At 40.7% G+C, this 15,952-nt stretch overlaps 1 protein-coding gene across 2 annotated transcripts in view; it reads left to right on the top strand.

Annotated features, from left to right (window-relative positions):
• The first annotated feature begins 13,791 nt into the window (after positions 1-13,791).
• Positions 13,792-15,952, top strand: part of ARSJ (arylsulfatase family member J) — a 68,517-nt gene continuing 66,356 nt past the window's right edge. For both annotated transcript variants that reach the window (XM_012520595.4, XM_004480880.5), the window contains exon 1: positions 13,792-15,728. In XM_012520595.4, coding sequence (XP_012376049.2) covers positions 15,680-15,728 — 49 coding nt within the window. In that variant the 5' untranslated portion in view covers positions 13,792-15,679. The remainder of the gene's footprint in view (positions 15,729-15,952) is intronic.

Below are 15,952 nucleotides of genomic sequence, written 5' to 3' on the forward strand. Positions count from 1 at the left end.
GTTCACCTTTCCTCCAGTTTGCAATAAAATATTGATCAGTTCCTTTTAAGGTCTCACCAGTAGCAATATTAATATTTCTAGGAACATTCTGCTTATAGCAATCTGTGTATTCTCTAAGGCAACAGAAGCATTTGCTATAGGTCTCCATATTTCTTTCTAATCCCTTACCAGAATTGCCTTTAATATCCATATTTCTACCAACAGTCCCATCAAGGAAATGTAGGCTTTTACTATCAAACACCTCAAAATTTTTCCAACCTCTATCTATTACACAATTCCCAAGCCACTTCCCCATTTTCAGGTCTTTGTTACAGCAGCACCCCATTTCCTGGTTTCTTAGTTTCCTAGGGTTGCAATAGCAAAACACCACAAACTCAGTGGACTAAAACAACATAAATTTGTTGTTTCACAGTTCTGGGGGCTAAAGCCAAAATCAAGGTGTCAAGCCTCTCTCCTGGCTTCTGGTAATGGCCAGCAGTCCTTGGTGTCCCTGGTTTATGACAGCATAACTCTAATTTCTGCTTCCATCTTCACATAGCCTTCTTTCTTGGTCCCATCTTCACACGGCATTCTCCTCTCTGTCTTCTCTGTCTCTTCCATCCTTCTTATAAGGAAATCAGTCATATAGGATTAAGGGTCCACCCTACTCCAGTATGACCTCATTTTAACCTGCCTAATTCAATTAAGGTCACACTCTGAGGTGCTGGGATTAGGAATTCAGTCTATTTCTGAGGGGAACATAATTCAACCCATAACAACTTGGTACTGTGGAGAAATTTAACAGTGTGTCAACTGAAAATGGTTAAATGGATAACTAAACAACAGGGAAGGCCCACTTGAAATTGAAGGGTATGAAGTCAAGCAAACAGCAGTATGGAAACCGAAGTAAAGAAAAAAGAACTGTTTACCAAGAGTTGGAGGTGGTTGCTCACATACGAAGCAAGAATTCTTTTGTGGTTTGGAACTGTATGTACCTCCAGAAAATAAAGTTATTAAATTTCATCCATTCTTGTGGGTGTAAATTTATTGTAAGTAAGACCTTATGATGAGTTTACTTCAGTTAAGGCATGGTCCAGGGTAGGAATAATCTTCTTACTGGAGTCCTTTATGAACATAATGAATAAGGAAGAAAAAGAGAAAGCTACAGAAGCAAGAAACTGAAAGCCATGAAACCTGGAGATGGGAGAGAGTAGCAGATGCTGCATGTGCATTGCCATGTGGCAGAGGAGCCCAGAATCACCAGCATACAGTCTTCAGAAAGAAAGCATCACCTTGATGATGCTTGATTTAGACATTTTTCTCAGTCTCAAACCTTAAGCTTGCAAGCTGATAAATTCCCATTGTTAAAAAGTCCACCCATTTTATGGAATCTGCTTTGAGCAGCTTTAGCAAACTAACACAGATCTCCTGTTTTAGACTTCCATAGACTTCATTGCACTCATCATAATTGAACTAATCATCCAATATCAATTCTCCCAATAAACTAGAAGCTCCATGAAGGTTAGAGACCATGCCTGTCTCATGCCCTTTTATATGTATCTAACACAATGACTGACTCATAGTGGAGCCTGTAGAGTACAGTAGAATGTATGGCTAGGCAGGAGAAACAAACAAACAAAAAAGAGGCAAAGATACCAGAATATCTTTGAAATTGATTGTGAGGGTAGGAAGTGTGTAGATGAATGAAAAGAGGGAAGAGTAGAGGGGCTTGACTGCACTAGTTAATAAAGGAAATGATTATACAGACAGAATGATAACAAATAAGAGGATGGTTGATAAGAATGAAACTGGAGAAAAGGCATGAGCAAGGGCTTTCAGTTTTTAGGGATTAGGAGACCCTAAGTGAAAGTGAGTCTAAGGATGGCTGAAGTGGAACTAAGTAGGAGGTTGAGCAAGTAAAGGGATTGCTAAATTAAAAAGCCAGGAACGTCCTTTTGACATGGGCATTCATAGAGATGTCCCTTCCCCAGTCCTGCCCATACGCAGAGAGCAAGAAGTCCACTCAAAGTCCACTATTTCCTTCTAGATTACATTTTGAGTATCTGGGAACCCCAAATTCCATGCACAGATCCCCTTCCCAGGTCTGCCTGGAGCCATTGTGTGCTCCTTGGATCAAGGAGAATACAAGAGGTAGCTGTCTTAGGGTATATGGACAGTTTGAATAATTGGTCTTGGGTGTCTACAAACATATATCCAAAACCCTTTGTGGTACAGAAGCAGGAACAAAAAGACAAAGGAAGGAATAGCCAGGTGCTGCAGAGCAGGGGCTATTCAACCCAAACTGACAACTTGTAACATGCAACCCTGAGAAGTCATTTCTATCCTGAATTGGGTAAATATTCCTTTCAGCCTCTAAAATTATATCCTTTGTTTCCCTTTTGCTTTCCTTTTCTCTATCTTTAATAAAAGATAATGCAGTTTTTCTAGCACAGAAACCAGTTGTACACAATCTAAATTGATGAAGTCAGATTGATTGCAAGCATTAATCAAGTAGAGAAATTATAGAGAATAGGAAGATAGAAACTACTTTATTTAACTTATTAGCTTTATTGATAGCTATTAAATATTTTGATATATGGTATACAGGCCTGTATTTCTACTCTTGGCACAGCCCTCAAATGTTAGGCATGGACCTGGTCACATGTTTACCTTATACTAGAAAGCTGTGATTCTGAAATAATTTTTCACTACTGGTTGATTCTGGCTTGTTGTGGATTTCTTAGTACCCATAACTCAGTTTATTTTTATGTGGAAAGGTAACTGAACTATAACCACTGGCTTAGATTTAGAGTTCCACCCACTTTTTTTTTTTTTAGATGAAAATTTAGTCATTCATGTGCTTATGAGTCCCCACAGGCAAGAGACCTTATGAAGTCAAAGAAACAGAGAAAATTGGAGAGGGATTAGGAATTTACGAATATATGACGCTTGATAGTAACAAAACACTCTCATATGTATTATCTCGATTTGATTCTTAGAACAAACCTGTGAGGTAGATCAAAAATGTACTATTTTCTCCTCTTGACAGTTGAGAAAAGTGAAACTCAAAGATGTTGCACTGTGACTGAATAGCAAAACTAGGATTTGAATGTAGGTTTCTATAACCCTTCTATTTTTCAAATAAAGAAATATTTTAAAAATGTAAGATACATTTAGTAAAACAAGATATTAAACATAGTCAGTATATAAAGGTAACTTCACCAGGAGAAGATAATATTTCAAAAGACAAATTCCTATTGTTGGCTTCTGTTCAAATCTCTCTAAATTCATCAATTTAGCTGATGTCCAACTTGTTTCTGCCCTAAAAATCCTGCAGTCTCCTTTATTAAAAAGAGAGAAAAACATAAAAGATAAACAAAGGATACAATTTTAGAACTGAATTTCTCTAACTCATTTTATTTTTACCTGAGGTCACTGAAGCTCAGAATAACCGAATAGCTCTAAGTCACAAAGACATAAAGTAAAGATTCAGTACTTAAAAGCACATCTGAGGAGCCCCACGCACAAGGAGTGCACCCTGTAAGGAGAGCCACCCACCGTGAAAAAAGTGCAGCCTGCCCAGGAGTGGCGCCGCACATATGGAGAGCTGACATAGAAAGATGGCACAACAAAAAGAGACACAGATTCCTGGTGCCGCTGACAAGAACACAAGCGGACACAGAAGAACACACAGCAAATGGACACAGAGAGCAGACAACTGGGGCGGGGGAGGGGGGTGGAGAGGGAATGAATAAATAAATAAACAAGCAGATCTTTAAAAAAAAAGAAAACAAAAAGTACATCTGATCCAGAACTCTAAGGTTTCCCTTCCTTCTGAGGCTTGTGTCAGAAGAGTTAATTTTGTTCTTTTTTCATTGTTTTTTTTTATCATCCTCCTTTCTGTTTAATACTGTCCCTGCCCAGCTATTCAAATTTATGAGTTTGAAAGTATATATAAGGTAAACATATATATATCTTAGATGTACTTTATAAATGTATTGTATATATAGTTATAATCCTGGTATGCAACGTATTTTGTATTCTTAGTTTCACCACGCATTACACTATAACCATGTTTTGTTTCTTTAGTGTAGTCATGATTATCACTTCTAATAATTATATCATTACATCAAATTGATGACCTACAATTTACTTCACCCCTTTTATTATTTAATATGTCGCCTATTTTCATGTTTTCTATTGTAGATATCATGTCCTTCTTCATGAATATAAATTATTATTATGCTGAATTATTTTCTTAGGAAAAATGTAAAAAACGGTCATACTGAGCTAATATGTTTAGATATTTGCATGTTTTGTGATATGGATTGCCATGCTGTTTTTTAAAAAGGGATGTATCACAACAATTCTTTTAGCAGAGTACCACTTCCTCCCAATCTCACTACCATTACATATCATATACCATTCTTTTTACTTATTAGGTATAAAAATACATTATAAGTTCTCTTTTTTGTATATCTTTCATTCCTAACAAGATAGATATATTTATTTTATTTTTATGTGTTTCCATTTGCATTAATGGTTTGTCTAAACTCTTTACAGATTATATATTGGTGGTCAAGATATTTTATAAATTTGAATGAACTCTTTATATGGAATACATATTAGTTCTTTGGGTGCTATATTACTAAAAGTAGCTTTCCCAGTTTATTTTCCTTTTCGATTTTTTTGTAATTAATAAATATAATTTGTAATTAATCTTCATACTTACATTGAACAAGCAAAGCAAGTGGATTCAACCAACTTTGACTTTATTTCTCAATATACCTTTAAATTTTTGGGGGGGCTAATATCTCTTGCCCCACAGACTTCTAGAGTCATGCTTAGGTTTCCGTATATAACAAAAACTGATCACAATTCAGAATTAGGATGTCCAATAATATATAATTATGAAAACATTATTTAAAGCAAATCTTTGTCCAGTTCCCAAATCAGTACTAACTTCTGTCTGGAAACCTATGGTTTATTGCTAATTTCCTGCCTAGTATTTCTACTTCTCCTTCCCTAGCTTGTTAAACTCAACTTCTATTCGTCCTCATCAGTGCACAGGGAAGGAGAAGAGGTAAGGGAGTCAATCTTAAATGACGGTTTGATGCACTGTGGGACTGAGGTATTCCAAGTTAACTTCTCTTGTATGGGCCTTCACCCCCTCTGAGGACCTCTTATCTGCAGTTCCCTTGCATTGGTAATATGCATCTCTATCCTGGAGAGTCAGCCCTTCAGAACCAAGAGCTACCTCTCGATTCTCTTCACAGAAGTCTAGTTGACCTCACGGAAGGCCTTCGTGGACAATCCCAGGCCAGCTTTCTTTCACACCTGACCCACATCGGTTTCCAGATGTGGCCTTTGACTTGAAAGAGCCAGCCTTCCCCTGTAACTCCCTCTTCCTCTATTAGCAGTCAGTTCTGAGGCTTTCCCAGGCAGGAATTAGACTCGAGACCACTCCAATCTCAGGAGGTCAACACCTCCCACCCCAGGCCCATGCAGGCAGGTGTAGAAGATATACTGAGGACACACCAAGAACTTTTTAAAAAATGTCTCTTCACAAATCCTATGTCCACACACTCTTACCCTTTTATTATCTTGGTATAGGTAAGAATTTTAAGAGTTGTCACACTGGTTTTTAATAATCTCTTTGAAAATTGGTATCTTGTTTTGGTACACCTTTTTGGAAAATCATAGCTTTGTATCTTGGTTCCTCAGGTAAAACTTCTGATTTAATAGTCGTTGAATGTATTTAGAATCAGGCAGTTGCCATGGAAATCTCGCTATCATTTGAAAGCTGAACATAGAATATTTTCCCCACATGTCATATATATAGTTGATTAAATTTTCTATTAGTCTTTAATTTAGCTCTCCAATTTTAAGGAAGATTTTTCTTTGACTGTGAGGTATAAGATTTGAATCAAATTGATTCTTTTTAGCATGGCTACATATTATCTAAATATATATTCACCACTCTGCATGCTTACCCTTTCTTTCATTTTGAAAAGTTTATTTTCATCTACTGTTTACCTATAGCATCAGATCCATTTTTGTTCTCTCTTCTCTTTCACTAGTCAACATTTAATTATTGTTTGAATATATGCTCTACTATCTGATAAGGCTGGTATCTACTTATTCATTTTCTTGTCATGAAGAGATTAGTGTATGTTGAGTTCTGAATTACCATTAGATTGAGATTTTGATTGGAATGACATCAAACTAGAATTTAGGAAAAATTATAATAGGAATAGCAGACTAAGGCAAACATTCATATTGCTTACAATGGACCAAGCACTTTTCAATGTGCTTCTCAAATATTAATTCATTTAATTCCCCAAACAACTGTGGGAGTTAAAATTATTGGCCCTTATTCTTCACCCTTCCTTTTAGCCACAGTTTTCTCATGGCCTCTTTCAGGGTCAAGTATATTTCCCCACCCCTTGACTCTGGGCTGGTCTTATGACTTGCAGAGGCCAATGAGATGTAAACAGATAAGATATAAGATGAGTCTTGCTATATACATGCTAGCTCAGCTGGACTTGCTCTCTTGTTTCAGCTTTTGCCACGAAAAGAACGTGTATCTGGTCTGCTGGTCCAAGGAGGAGATGAGAGAGCAGAGCTGGTCCAGCTGACACTCAGATCTGTAGGGATAAATTATTATTGTTTTCAACCATTGCATTTTGGGGTGGTTTGTTAAGCAACATTATTTGTCAATGGCTAACTAACACACTACACAATGAGATAGATACTATATTTGTCCCCATTTTACAGAGAAGAAAAATGAAGCAAAGAGAATGTAAGTAACTTAGCTAGCAAGTGGGTAATTTGAATCCGTAGTCCATGCTTTTAAACATCCTTACAACACTTCATCCTTAGTTTTGAACCATTTACTCAAAACCATTTTTTCAATTTTTTCATCTTCCATTATGAATATGTATTTTTATAAAGACTCTACAAGTGACAAATCCAATTTATATAATTATGGTCATTATCAGTTCTTTTTTAATAGATTTGGAACTAAAGACATTTTCTTTCCAAAGCTACTTATTCATCACTATTTCAACATTATGGAATTCTATCTTTGTCAATGTTGGTTAAAAATATAAATGAGAGAAGAACATTATAAACTATTTCCAAAGACCTTATTCCAATGAACTAACAGCCTAGTGTGTTCCTTATCTCACTCATCTTCACTACTCTATTTTTCAAAATTTTTAAATTTTTTTTTAAGATACATAGATCACAAAAAATGATATAAGAAATTCCCATATACCCCACACCCCAGCCCCAACTACTCCCACATCAACAACTTCTTTCATCATTGTGGCTCATTCATTGCATTTGGTGAATACATTTTGGAGCACTGTTGTACCACATGGATTATAGTTTACATCGTATTTTACACTCTCCCCCAGTCCATTCAGTGGGTTATGGCAGGATATATAATGTCCAGCATCTGTCCCTGCAATATCATTTAGGACAATTCCAAGTCCCAAAAATGCCCCCACACTGCTCTTGACTCTACTGACTTCTCCCCCTCATAGGTGCTGGTTCTGCTGCAATTAGCTGCTTGCTATCCTTGGGGTTCCTTCTCTTGCTTACCAATCCTTTGTACAACTACCTGGTGTAACTCAACCTTAGTTCCTCACAAATAAAATGGGAGTAATAATAGTACTTACCTCCAGTTTCATGAAAAAATACTTAACATAACACTGGCACCATGCTAAAACTGAGTAATGCTTAATAAACATTACTACCTTTTTGCCTATGACTTCCCTGGCTACTTCCTCTTGGTATCTTTGTGAACTACACCTCTTCTCCCCTTTCCTTAAATATCTCTCTCCTAAACCCCTTTCACCTTCCTCACTTTCACTGGAAAATCTTACCTACCCCGTCTTGATGCTGATTAAATTTCCTGACCTACCGTCCTCCCTGTATATACCCATATATCCACTTATGTACTGCACTCCTACACAGGGAAGCTTCACAGGCCTCAACTCAACAAAACCAAAGTAATTTTTTCCATCTATTCCCCAAAACTGCTAGCTCTTTCATGCCTCTTACCATTATAAATGGCATATCCATTGGCTCAGTTGCCCCAAGCCAAAAACTAGGTGTAATCATTCATTCTTCTCTTTCTTATTTTCAAATCACCAAGTTTCATTGATTCTACAGCTAAATATCCTTTGAATTCATAGAAATTTTCATGGCTCATAAGTGGGAAGATGCTACTTCCTGAATGCCAGATCAGGTACTTATTCTACATTTTTATTGATTAGCCTTGCCCATGGATTCCATGTCTCTCTCAACCTCCCCAATCTCAGGATAGTGGCACCTTCCACCATGTTCCCCATACTGTATTTGGTAGGTGGCACCAACTCACCCATTATGCAAACCTACTGGAACTTTCTGCTGCTTTAAATTCTAAATCAGTGGTTTTCAAAACTCAATACACACGTGAATCACTTGGAGAACTTTTCTAACATAGATATCCCCAGAATATGGAGATTTTAATTTAGGACTTGGATAGATCTAGAAAGTTCCTTTAATCAAAATATCCCTGAGGGATTCTAATGGGCAGCCATGTTTAAGAAACAGTATTGCAAACCTAAAATTGCTATGCTAATATACAATTTTATTTACAATTTAAGCAATAAGAACAGATTTTTAAGTTGTAGAAAACTAGAAATTACCAGGTTCTCTAATTAAAAACTTTATTTTTAAGTTTGCTTTCAAAAAAGATGTTTACTGCCTGAAAAAGAGGTCTTTTCTTTGACAGTTCATATTTCCTGCATTTCTAAACCTTGCTTACTTTTGTGTACATTCACTCATGGTTGATATGTTAGGGTCTCACATATCACTCATTTTTTTCTGTATAAATTTTTACAGCGTACATTTACCAGATACTTCCCAAATAAAGGGAAGTGACATCAACTAAACAGTTACAAAACCACTAGTTAATCATCCTATTTGATCTTGTTCAGATAATTTCTTGTTGCTTGTAATGATTCAATGGCTCAAAGAAGCCTAGTTCCATAGCCTTTAAAAGAATTAACAATGACTAATAAGTTTATTATATGGGTCCCTTTCAAATGACCCATATTAGGACAGACATTTGTTGTAGACTATTCATGCATGAATTTAAACCTGGTGACATTCTTTATTTTTAAAATTTCAGTACGCTTATAAACCCCAATCAAGTAGAAATTGGGTTTTAAATGGTTTAATAGTGTATAAATTCCCAGACTGACTGGCCAATTTCACAATTTTTTAAACCTACATTTAAAAACTAGCTGTTATTTTTAAGCATTGGAATAGATGTTTAGTTAAAAATAAATATGAACAGATGAAAGGGGCAGAGTGTGGCAGACATATTGCTTTACTATGCCTTTAAAAAAAAGTAGGTGTAGGAAATTTAGAAGTTAGAGTAACTCTGTCCATTCATGACAGGGGGCTGTGGGAAATGTCATTTTTTACAGTGAGGATTATCACAGGTGTTTCAAATAAATATTGTGCAACTGATCTTCAGTATTTTTCTCAGTCTTTCTCAGGTTAGGCTCCTTATAACCACTTCTTCACTCGACCTTCCACTCTTGGAGACCCAGTGCCCTTGGTCTGTCCTCGAGAGGCCTCAGAACACACGGCATTGCCTTAACTGGTCATTCCTCATACACTTTACTCTCTTTTTTTAAAAGATTTATTTATTTATTTAATTCCCGCCTTCCCCCGGTTGTCTGTTCTCTGTGTCTATTTGCTACGTCTTGTTTCTTTGTCCGCCTCTGTTGTCGTCAGCGGCACAGAACTGTGGGCAATGCCATTCCTGGGCAGGCTGCACTTTCTTTCGCGCTGGGCGGCTCTCCTTGCGCGTGAGGCTCCCCTACGCGGGGGACACCCCTGCGTGGCAGGGCACTCCTTGCTTGCATCAGCACTGCACATGGGCCAGCTCCACACGGGTCAAGGAGGCCCAGGGTTTGAACCATGTACCTCCCATGTGGTAGACGGACGCCCTAACCACTGGGCCAAGTCCGTTTCCCAACTCTTTCTTTTCTTTTCTCATTATCCAATCAAAGAGGTTCTTGTCTTGGAACACTTATTCCTTTGTCCCTTTGTTTCTTCCTAGTTAATTAATTCATTATTTCTAAGCTTTTAATGCATTTCCTTACCACATCAGCTAACATAACCGTGGCATAGCTCTTCAACCTAAAGAATGTATTGCTGTAGAAATTTGGAGTAAAATTACAAGGCTTTAAACTTTTTATAGATGGTAGCATTTTACTAACTGACTCTATCACCTTGAATCTCTCTCAAGAATGACCATAATATATGACTTATTAAACTATTTTGTCAACTCTACTCAAAAAATTCCCTTACTCCTAACACTCCTAGAATCAAGTCCCAGCTCTTTATACCTTCTCAAAGCCTCTCAATAGCTGGCATCCTCTGAACTTTCTAACATTATTTCCCATTCTCTTCTAATCCAGATGTTTCTTCAATTAGTCTTTTCTTTTTTTTTCCTTTACCCGAAATGCTCTTTCTTTAGTTCTTCTCCTTTCTAAGTTTCAATCACCTTTAAGGCATAGCGTCAGTCCCATCTCCTGATTAAGCCTCACCTGAGGACTTGGGTTCACATGATTTCATCTCTAAACCTTTTTTTTTTTTTTACTGAATTAAACAGTACCTTCAAATTTATGTAACCATTCCATAACTAGAAGAGAGTCTCTATGATGTATAACATTCCCAAGCCAAAATAAACTTAAGAAAGGATTCTGTAAGGGAAGCTGATGCCTGAACACAAAAATGCTGCCTCTAAAGTCAGGAAAGAACTACCAAGTTACAGGGAACTGTTAGCTCGGGACTTTTTTTTTTCCCTATCCCCTTCTCCCCCCACCCCGGTTGTCTGTTCTCTGTGTCTATTAGCTGCGTGTTCTTCTTTGTCCGCTTCTGTTGTTGTCAGCGGCACGGGAATCTGTGTTTTCTTTTTGTTGCGTCATCTTGTTGTGTCAGCTCTCCGTGTGGGCGGCACCATTCCTGGGCAGGCTGCACTTTCTTTCCCATTGGGAGGCTCTCCTTACGGGGTACACTCCTTGCGCGTGGGGCTCCCCTACGCGGGGTACACCCCTGCATGGCAGGACACTCCTTGCGCACATCAGCACTGCACATGGGCCAGCTGTACACGGGTCAAGGAGGCCCAGGGTTTGAACCGCAGACCTCCCACGTGGTAGACAGATGCCCTAACCACTGGGCCAAGTCTGCAGCCAGCTCGGGACTTTTTAAGGATGCTAAAATTATTGCTTAGAGGGTAAGAAACCCAATCCTATAAAGAGATGTGCAAAGTTTATGTTCTTATAATACCACTATACTGATACAGATACATATATAATAAACATATAAAATAAAGCACAGAGTATTCAACTGCCTCTGATTGCACTTTCCATGTCTTCCTTAGGAGATGAGAATATTCCTCAGCCTCGTCCTACTCTGGGTAGGGCACTCAGCGGTCTTTGACTTTCCTCTTTGAGTTACAACTCTTTTAGTTTACCATGGTATAACCATTCTTGTTTCTTGGCCTTATTAGTAAGAGTAAATAGTTATTAGTCTTCTTTAGTGTTAGCCCTGTTTACTGCAGAAATGGCTTTTCAGAGTCAAGAGTTGTGTGCTTCTGTTCTGAGTGTGGAGAGTCTATATACCTTCTGTGGGTAACTCTAGCATCTTTGTTCCTCCTTTGCGGTATGGTTGGGGGGAAACTTTTAAAGCCCATTTGTGGGAAAAGTATCTTTTCAAAAGCCTGGGCTTCCAAGTCAGAGAGTTCTAAGTTTCCTTCAAAAAGGAGATAACAAACAAATAGTATCTTTTTTTTTTTCTGAAAGATTTATTTATTTATTTCTCTCCCTTACTCCCTGCCCCAGTTGTCTGTTCTCTGTGTCTATTTGCTGTGTGTTCTTCTTTGTCTGCTTCTGTTGTCAGAGGCACGGAATCTGTGTTTTCTTTTTGTTGTGTCATCTTGCTGTGTCAGCTCTCTGTGTGTGTGGCGCCATTCCTGGGCAGGCTGAACTTTCTGTCACGCTGGGCGGCTCTCCTTATGGGGTGCATTCCTTGTGTGTGGGGCTCCCCTATGCAGGGACACCCCTGCATGGCACGGCACTCTTAAGGTCACTTCCCTGAACTACCCCATCTGCTAAGCTCACTCAAAGTCAGGTTTCTTGTTTTAAAATTTCTTTGAATTTTGTTTCTTTTTTCTTCAGAACACTTTCCTCAGTAGGCAACTATGGGAGCTTTGGGGTGATTAGTATTTTCTTGCCCACCACAGTGTAAGATCTCCCAGAGTAGAAGCTGTGTCTGCTTTAGTTCACAATTCCAGCCTTTATCATTGGCCCACCAACTCAGATACTTGAAGGGAAGAATACCTCATAGGGTTGGTGGAGAGGGCAAGGAGATAAAGTATATAAAGCACTATATAAGCACTATAAACCACATATGGAATATATTAGAGTACTCTCAGTATGTAGAGAACTTTGGTACATAGTAAGTATTCCATAAATGTTGATATTATTAATTTTTATTCTAGCTTAAACTTTGAACTGAAAATGGCCTTTTTGGCATAGCAGGATAGACTTCTGGTGTTGCAGCTGAATTGTTTGCATCTTTCCATTCAAGCACCTTGTTAGGCCCATAAAATCTGGAGCCCTACTCACAGTGTGTTTCAATCCTCCCATATTTACTCTGCTCATTACAGGTCTGGTGATTTAACTCTCAGAATTGTGGAAATCACATTTCCAAACATGTCTTTTACAAATGACTTTCTACAGAGTAACCAGAATAGCAACAGGGAAAAATGAAGAGGAGCAGAAGCCCAATGCATTTTAGCAAAATTAACTACACCGAGGGCCATTACAGGCTCCATTTTACAAACGATTGGCCTGGGAACTCAGTAGGAACTTTAGCAACAGGAAGAAATTAAAAATAAATGGCTAAATGAAGTCTACATTTATGTTTTAATCAATTTGGAGAATCTTACTTTTTTTTTTTAAGATTTATTTTTATTTATTTAATTCCCCTCCCCTGCCCCATTTATCTGTTTTCTGTGTCTTTTTTTTTTTGCTGCGTCTTGTTTCTTTGTCCGCTTCTGTTGTCCTCAGCGGCACTTCCGGCGGCGCCATTCCTCGGCAGGCTGCTCCCTCCTTCGCGCTGGGTGGCGGCTCTCCTTATGGGTACACTCCTTGCTCGTGGGGCTCCCCTGCGGGGGGACACCCCTGTGTAGCAGGGCACTCCCTGCGTGCATCAGCACTGCGCTTGGGCCAGCTCCACACGGGTCAAGGAGGCCCGGGGCTTGAACACGGACCTCCCAAGTGGTAGACGGACGCCCTAACCACTGGGCCAAAGTCCGTTTCCTGAATCTTACATTTTATGTGCCAGTCCATAATAGGTGGTCAATAAAAAAACACTCGAATGAATTTGTGGTAAGAAGGAAAATAACTCAATGGCACTTGGCATTGATTGCCTCCTACTTAAAAAAATATTTTTAACCCCTTTCCTGGCTTTGAGCTGGGCATTAAAAGCCCATCGTTCAAGTAAATGCAGGCCTATCTTCACAATCAAGAAGCTTTTCTAATGATTTTCTTAGTCCTCAAAGAAGGAGCAGACACAGTTTTAAAAAAAAAAAATGATGAAGGCCATTTACTTACTGATTGGGTAACTAACTAGCAGCAGAAGTGTCTTTGCTGCAGGAATGCAAGCTGGTTTAGTGCTTCACGTGGGGCCGGGGGGCGGGTTGTGAAAAGTATGAAGTCTTCTCTCCACATTCTTCTTGAGAGACGCCCTATGGGTCCATCTGGGAAGGGGTAAAAGGGAGTTGGCAATTTCAGTGCCTTCACCATCACCATCTAGGACGAAGCTAATGAGGAAGTCAGGCAATAGGTGGACTACCACGCGAGGAAATTCAACTTAAAATCTTGTAGCCGTGACTGTTTTTCAATTAAAAAAAAAAAAGTAGGAGGCGGGAGAAAAGGAGTAGAAAAATGGGGGCCCTAGCGGGAAAGAAGGACTAGTAAAGGAAGACCAAAAGAAAGGAGGAAAGAGTATGCCACACTGTTTGTTGTTTCTCCTATTCTTCCTTTCTCACTCCCTCCGTTCGCAACGTTGCCCGGAAGAAGCCAGAAAAAGTTCGCAAGGGCGACATTTGGAATGGGCCAGCAGGCTCTTCATTAAAGACCCACGAAGAAAAGCTCCCGCTTCACCCTTCCCGGTTCGCGCTGCCGTCGTTTTTCCCCTCTCCGGGCCACCGACCGAGCGCAGCCAGCGAGGCTCTTGGGAAGGTGGCTCTGGAGGACACCCCGGATCCCGCCCGGCTCCTCTCTCGGTAAAATCCCCCCCTCCCGGAGGCGCGCTGCCTCCCGGAAAAGAAACCGGCAAGAGCGCAGCTCCACACCGGCCTCACCTCCTCCCCCTCTTCCTGGGGGAGCGAAAGCAGAAAGTACCGTTTTGTGATTCACTGAAAAGAGGGAGGAGGCAGCAGAGTATTCCAAGTGCCAAAACTAAGTAAGTTAGCTGACAAAACGCACGCACTCTGCAGGCGCCGCCGCCGGGTGCCCCGACTGCGCGGAGACCCGGAGGCTCGGCGTGGCGTGGCCGCGCCCGCAGGGACCCCGCGCCGGCCCCGCGCGCTTCGCGGCCGAGCAGGAGGAATCGCCGCCTGACGGTCCAGCGGACAAGCGTGCGGAGCGGTGGAGGGAGGTCAGGAAACTGGCCTCTTTTTTTCTCACTTGGCCTCACAGTAAGCATGGTGAGTGGCGGGGAGATTCGCTAACACCTCGGAGAGAACCGGAAAAAGTACAGAGCCCTGGAAAAGTGGAGCGGGCGGAGCGAGACGCGGCCTCGGCACTTCCCGGAGCTTTCCAGGTGAGGAGCGGCTGGACGCCCGCGGAGCCACTCGGAGGGCGCGCGCGCCCAGGAGAGTCTCTCCAACGTCAGGGTCTCTGGCGAAGAAAAGTTCCTTCCCAGTGTAATTCTCAATTCCTACCTGATTTTTTTTCTCTTGAGAACTTTTGGGTGAAGATATTAACTTTGCGGAAGCTGCTCTGGGGAGCGAGGAGGAAGAGGGAGGAAAGTGAAATTTGATGGAGAAGAGCGACTCCTTGTTTTCCCGACGTCCTATCTGCTAAGCCATCACTTCTAGAAAAGGAAGATTAAAGTTGTTGGACGTGGACAGCTGAGGAGCGCAGACCTTGTTTGCGGGTGGCGGAGACTCTTTAACGCCTGTGTCGTCTACTCCTCCTGCTGCATGTGTGCGTCGGAGGCGACGCGGGGTGCGTGGTTCTACGCTCGGAGCCTCCACTGGAACCCGAGTGAATGGCCCCCAGGGGCTGCGCGGGGCGGTTGCCTGCGCCAGGTCCGCAGGCCTGGGTCTGGCCGGGAAAGATGCTAGCCATGGGGGCGCTGGCAGCCTTCTGGATTCTCAGCCTCCTCACCTATGGTTACCTGTCCTGGGGCCAGGGCGTGAAGGAGGAGGAGGAAGGGGCATTGAAAGCTCAAGCTGGAGAGAGACCAGAGCCCAGTACAACTGCCACCTCCCAGCCCCATATCATTTTCATCCTAGCTGATGATCAGGGATTTAGAGATGTGGGTTACCACGGTTCAGAGATAAAGACTCCCACTCTTGACAAGCTCGCTGCTGAAGGGGTTAAACTGGAGAACTACTATGTCCAGCCCATTTGCACACCATCCAGGAGTCAGTTTATTACTGGGAAGTAAGTGTTACTGCTTTTTGTATTTATTCTTTAAAGAAATCTTAAACATTTAATTAAGATTCATTCTCTAATTTAAGGGAGTGATAAAAATGGGCAACAAGTAAGTGAATGAATGAATTACGTAATTATTGGGTCAAGGTGAGTATTAAAATAGATGCTCTGTTAATGATCTTGAAAGTCTAGTCACCTTTTTCCTTAACCCTCAGCGCCTACCCTGAAGTGCC

Source organism: Dasypus novemcinctus, chromosome 1 (assembly GCF_030445035.2).
Source record: "Dasypus novemcinctus isolate mDasNov1 chromosome 1, mDasNov1.1.hap2, whole genome shotgun sequence".
NCBI lineage: Eukaryota > Metazoa > Chordata > Mammalia > Cingulata > Dasypodidae > Dasypus > Dasypus novemcinctus.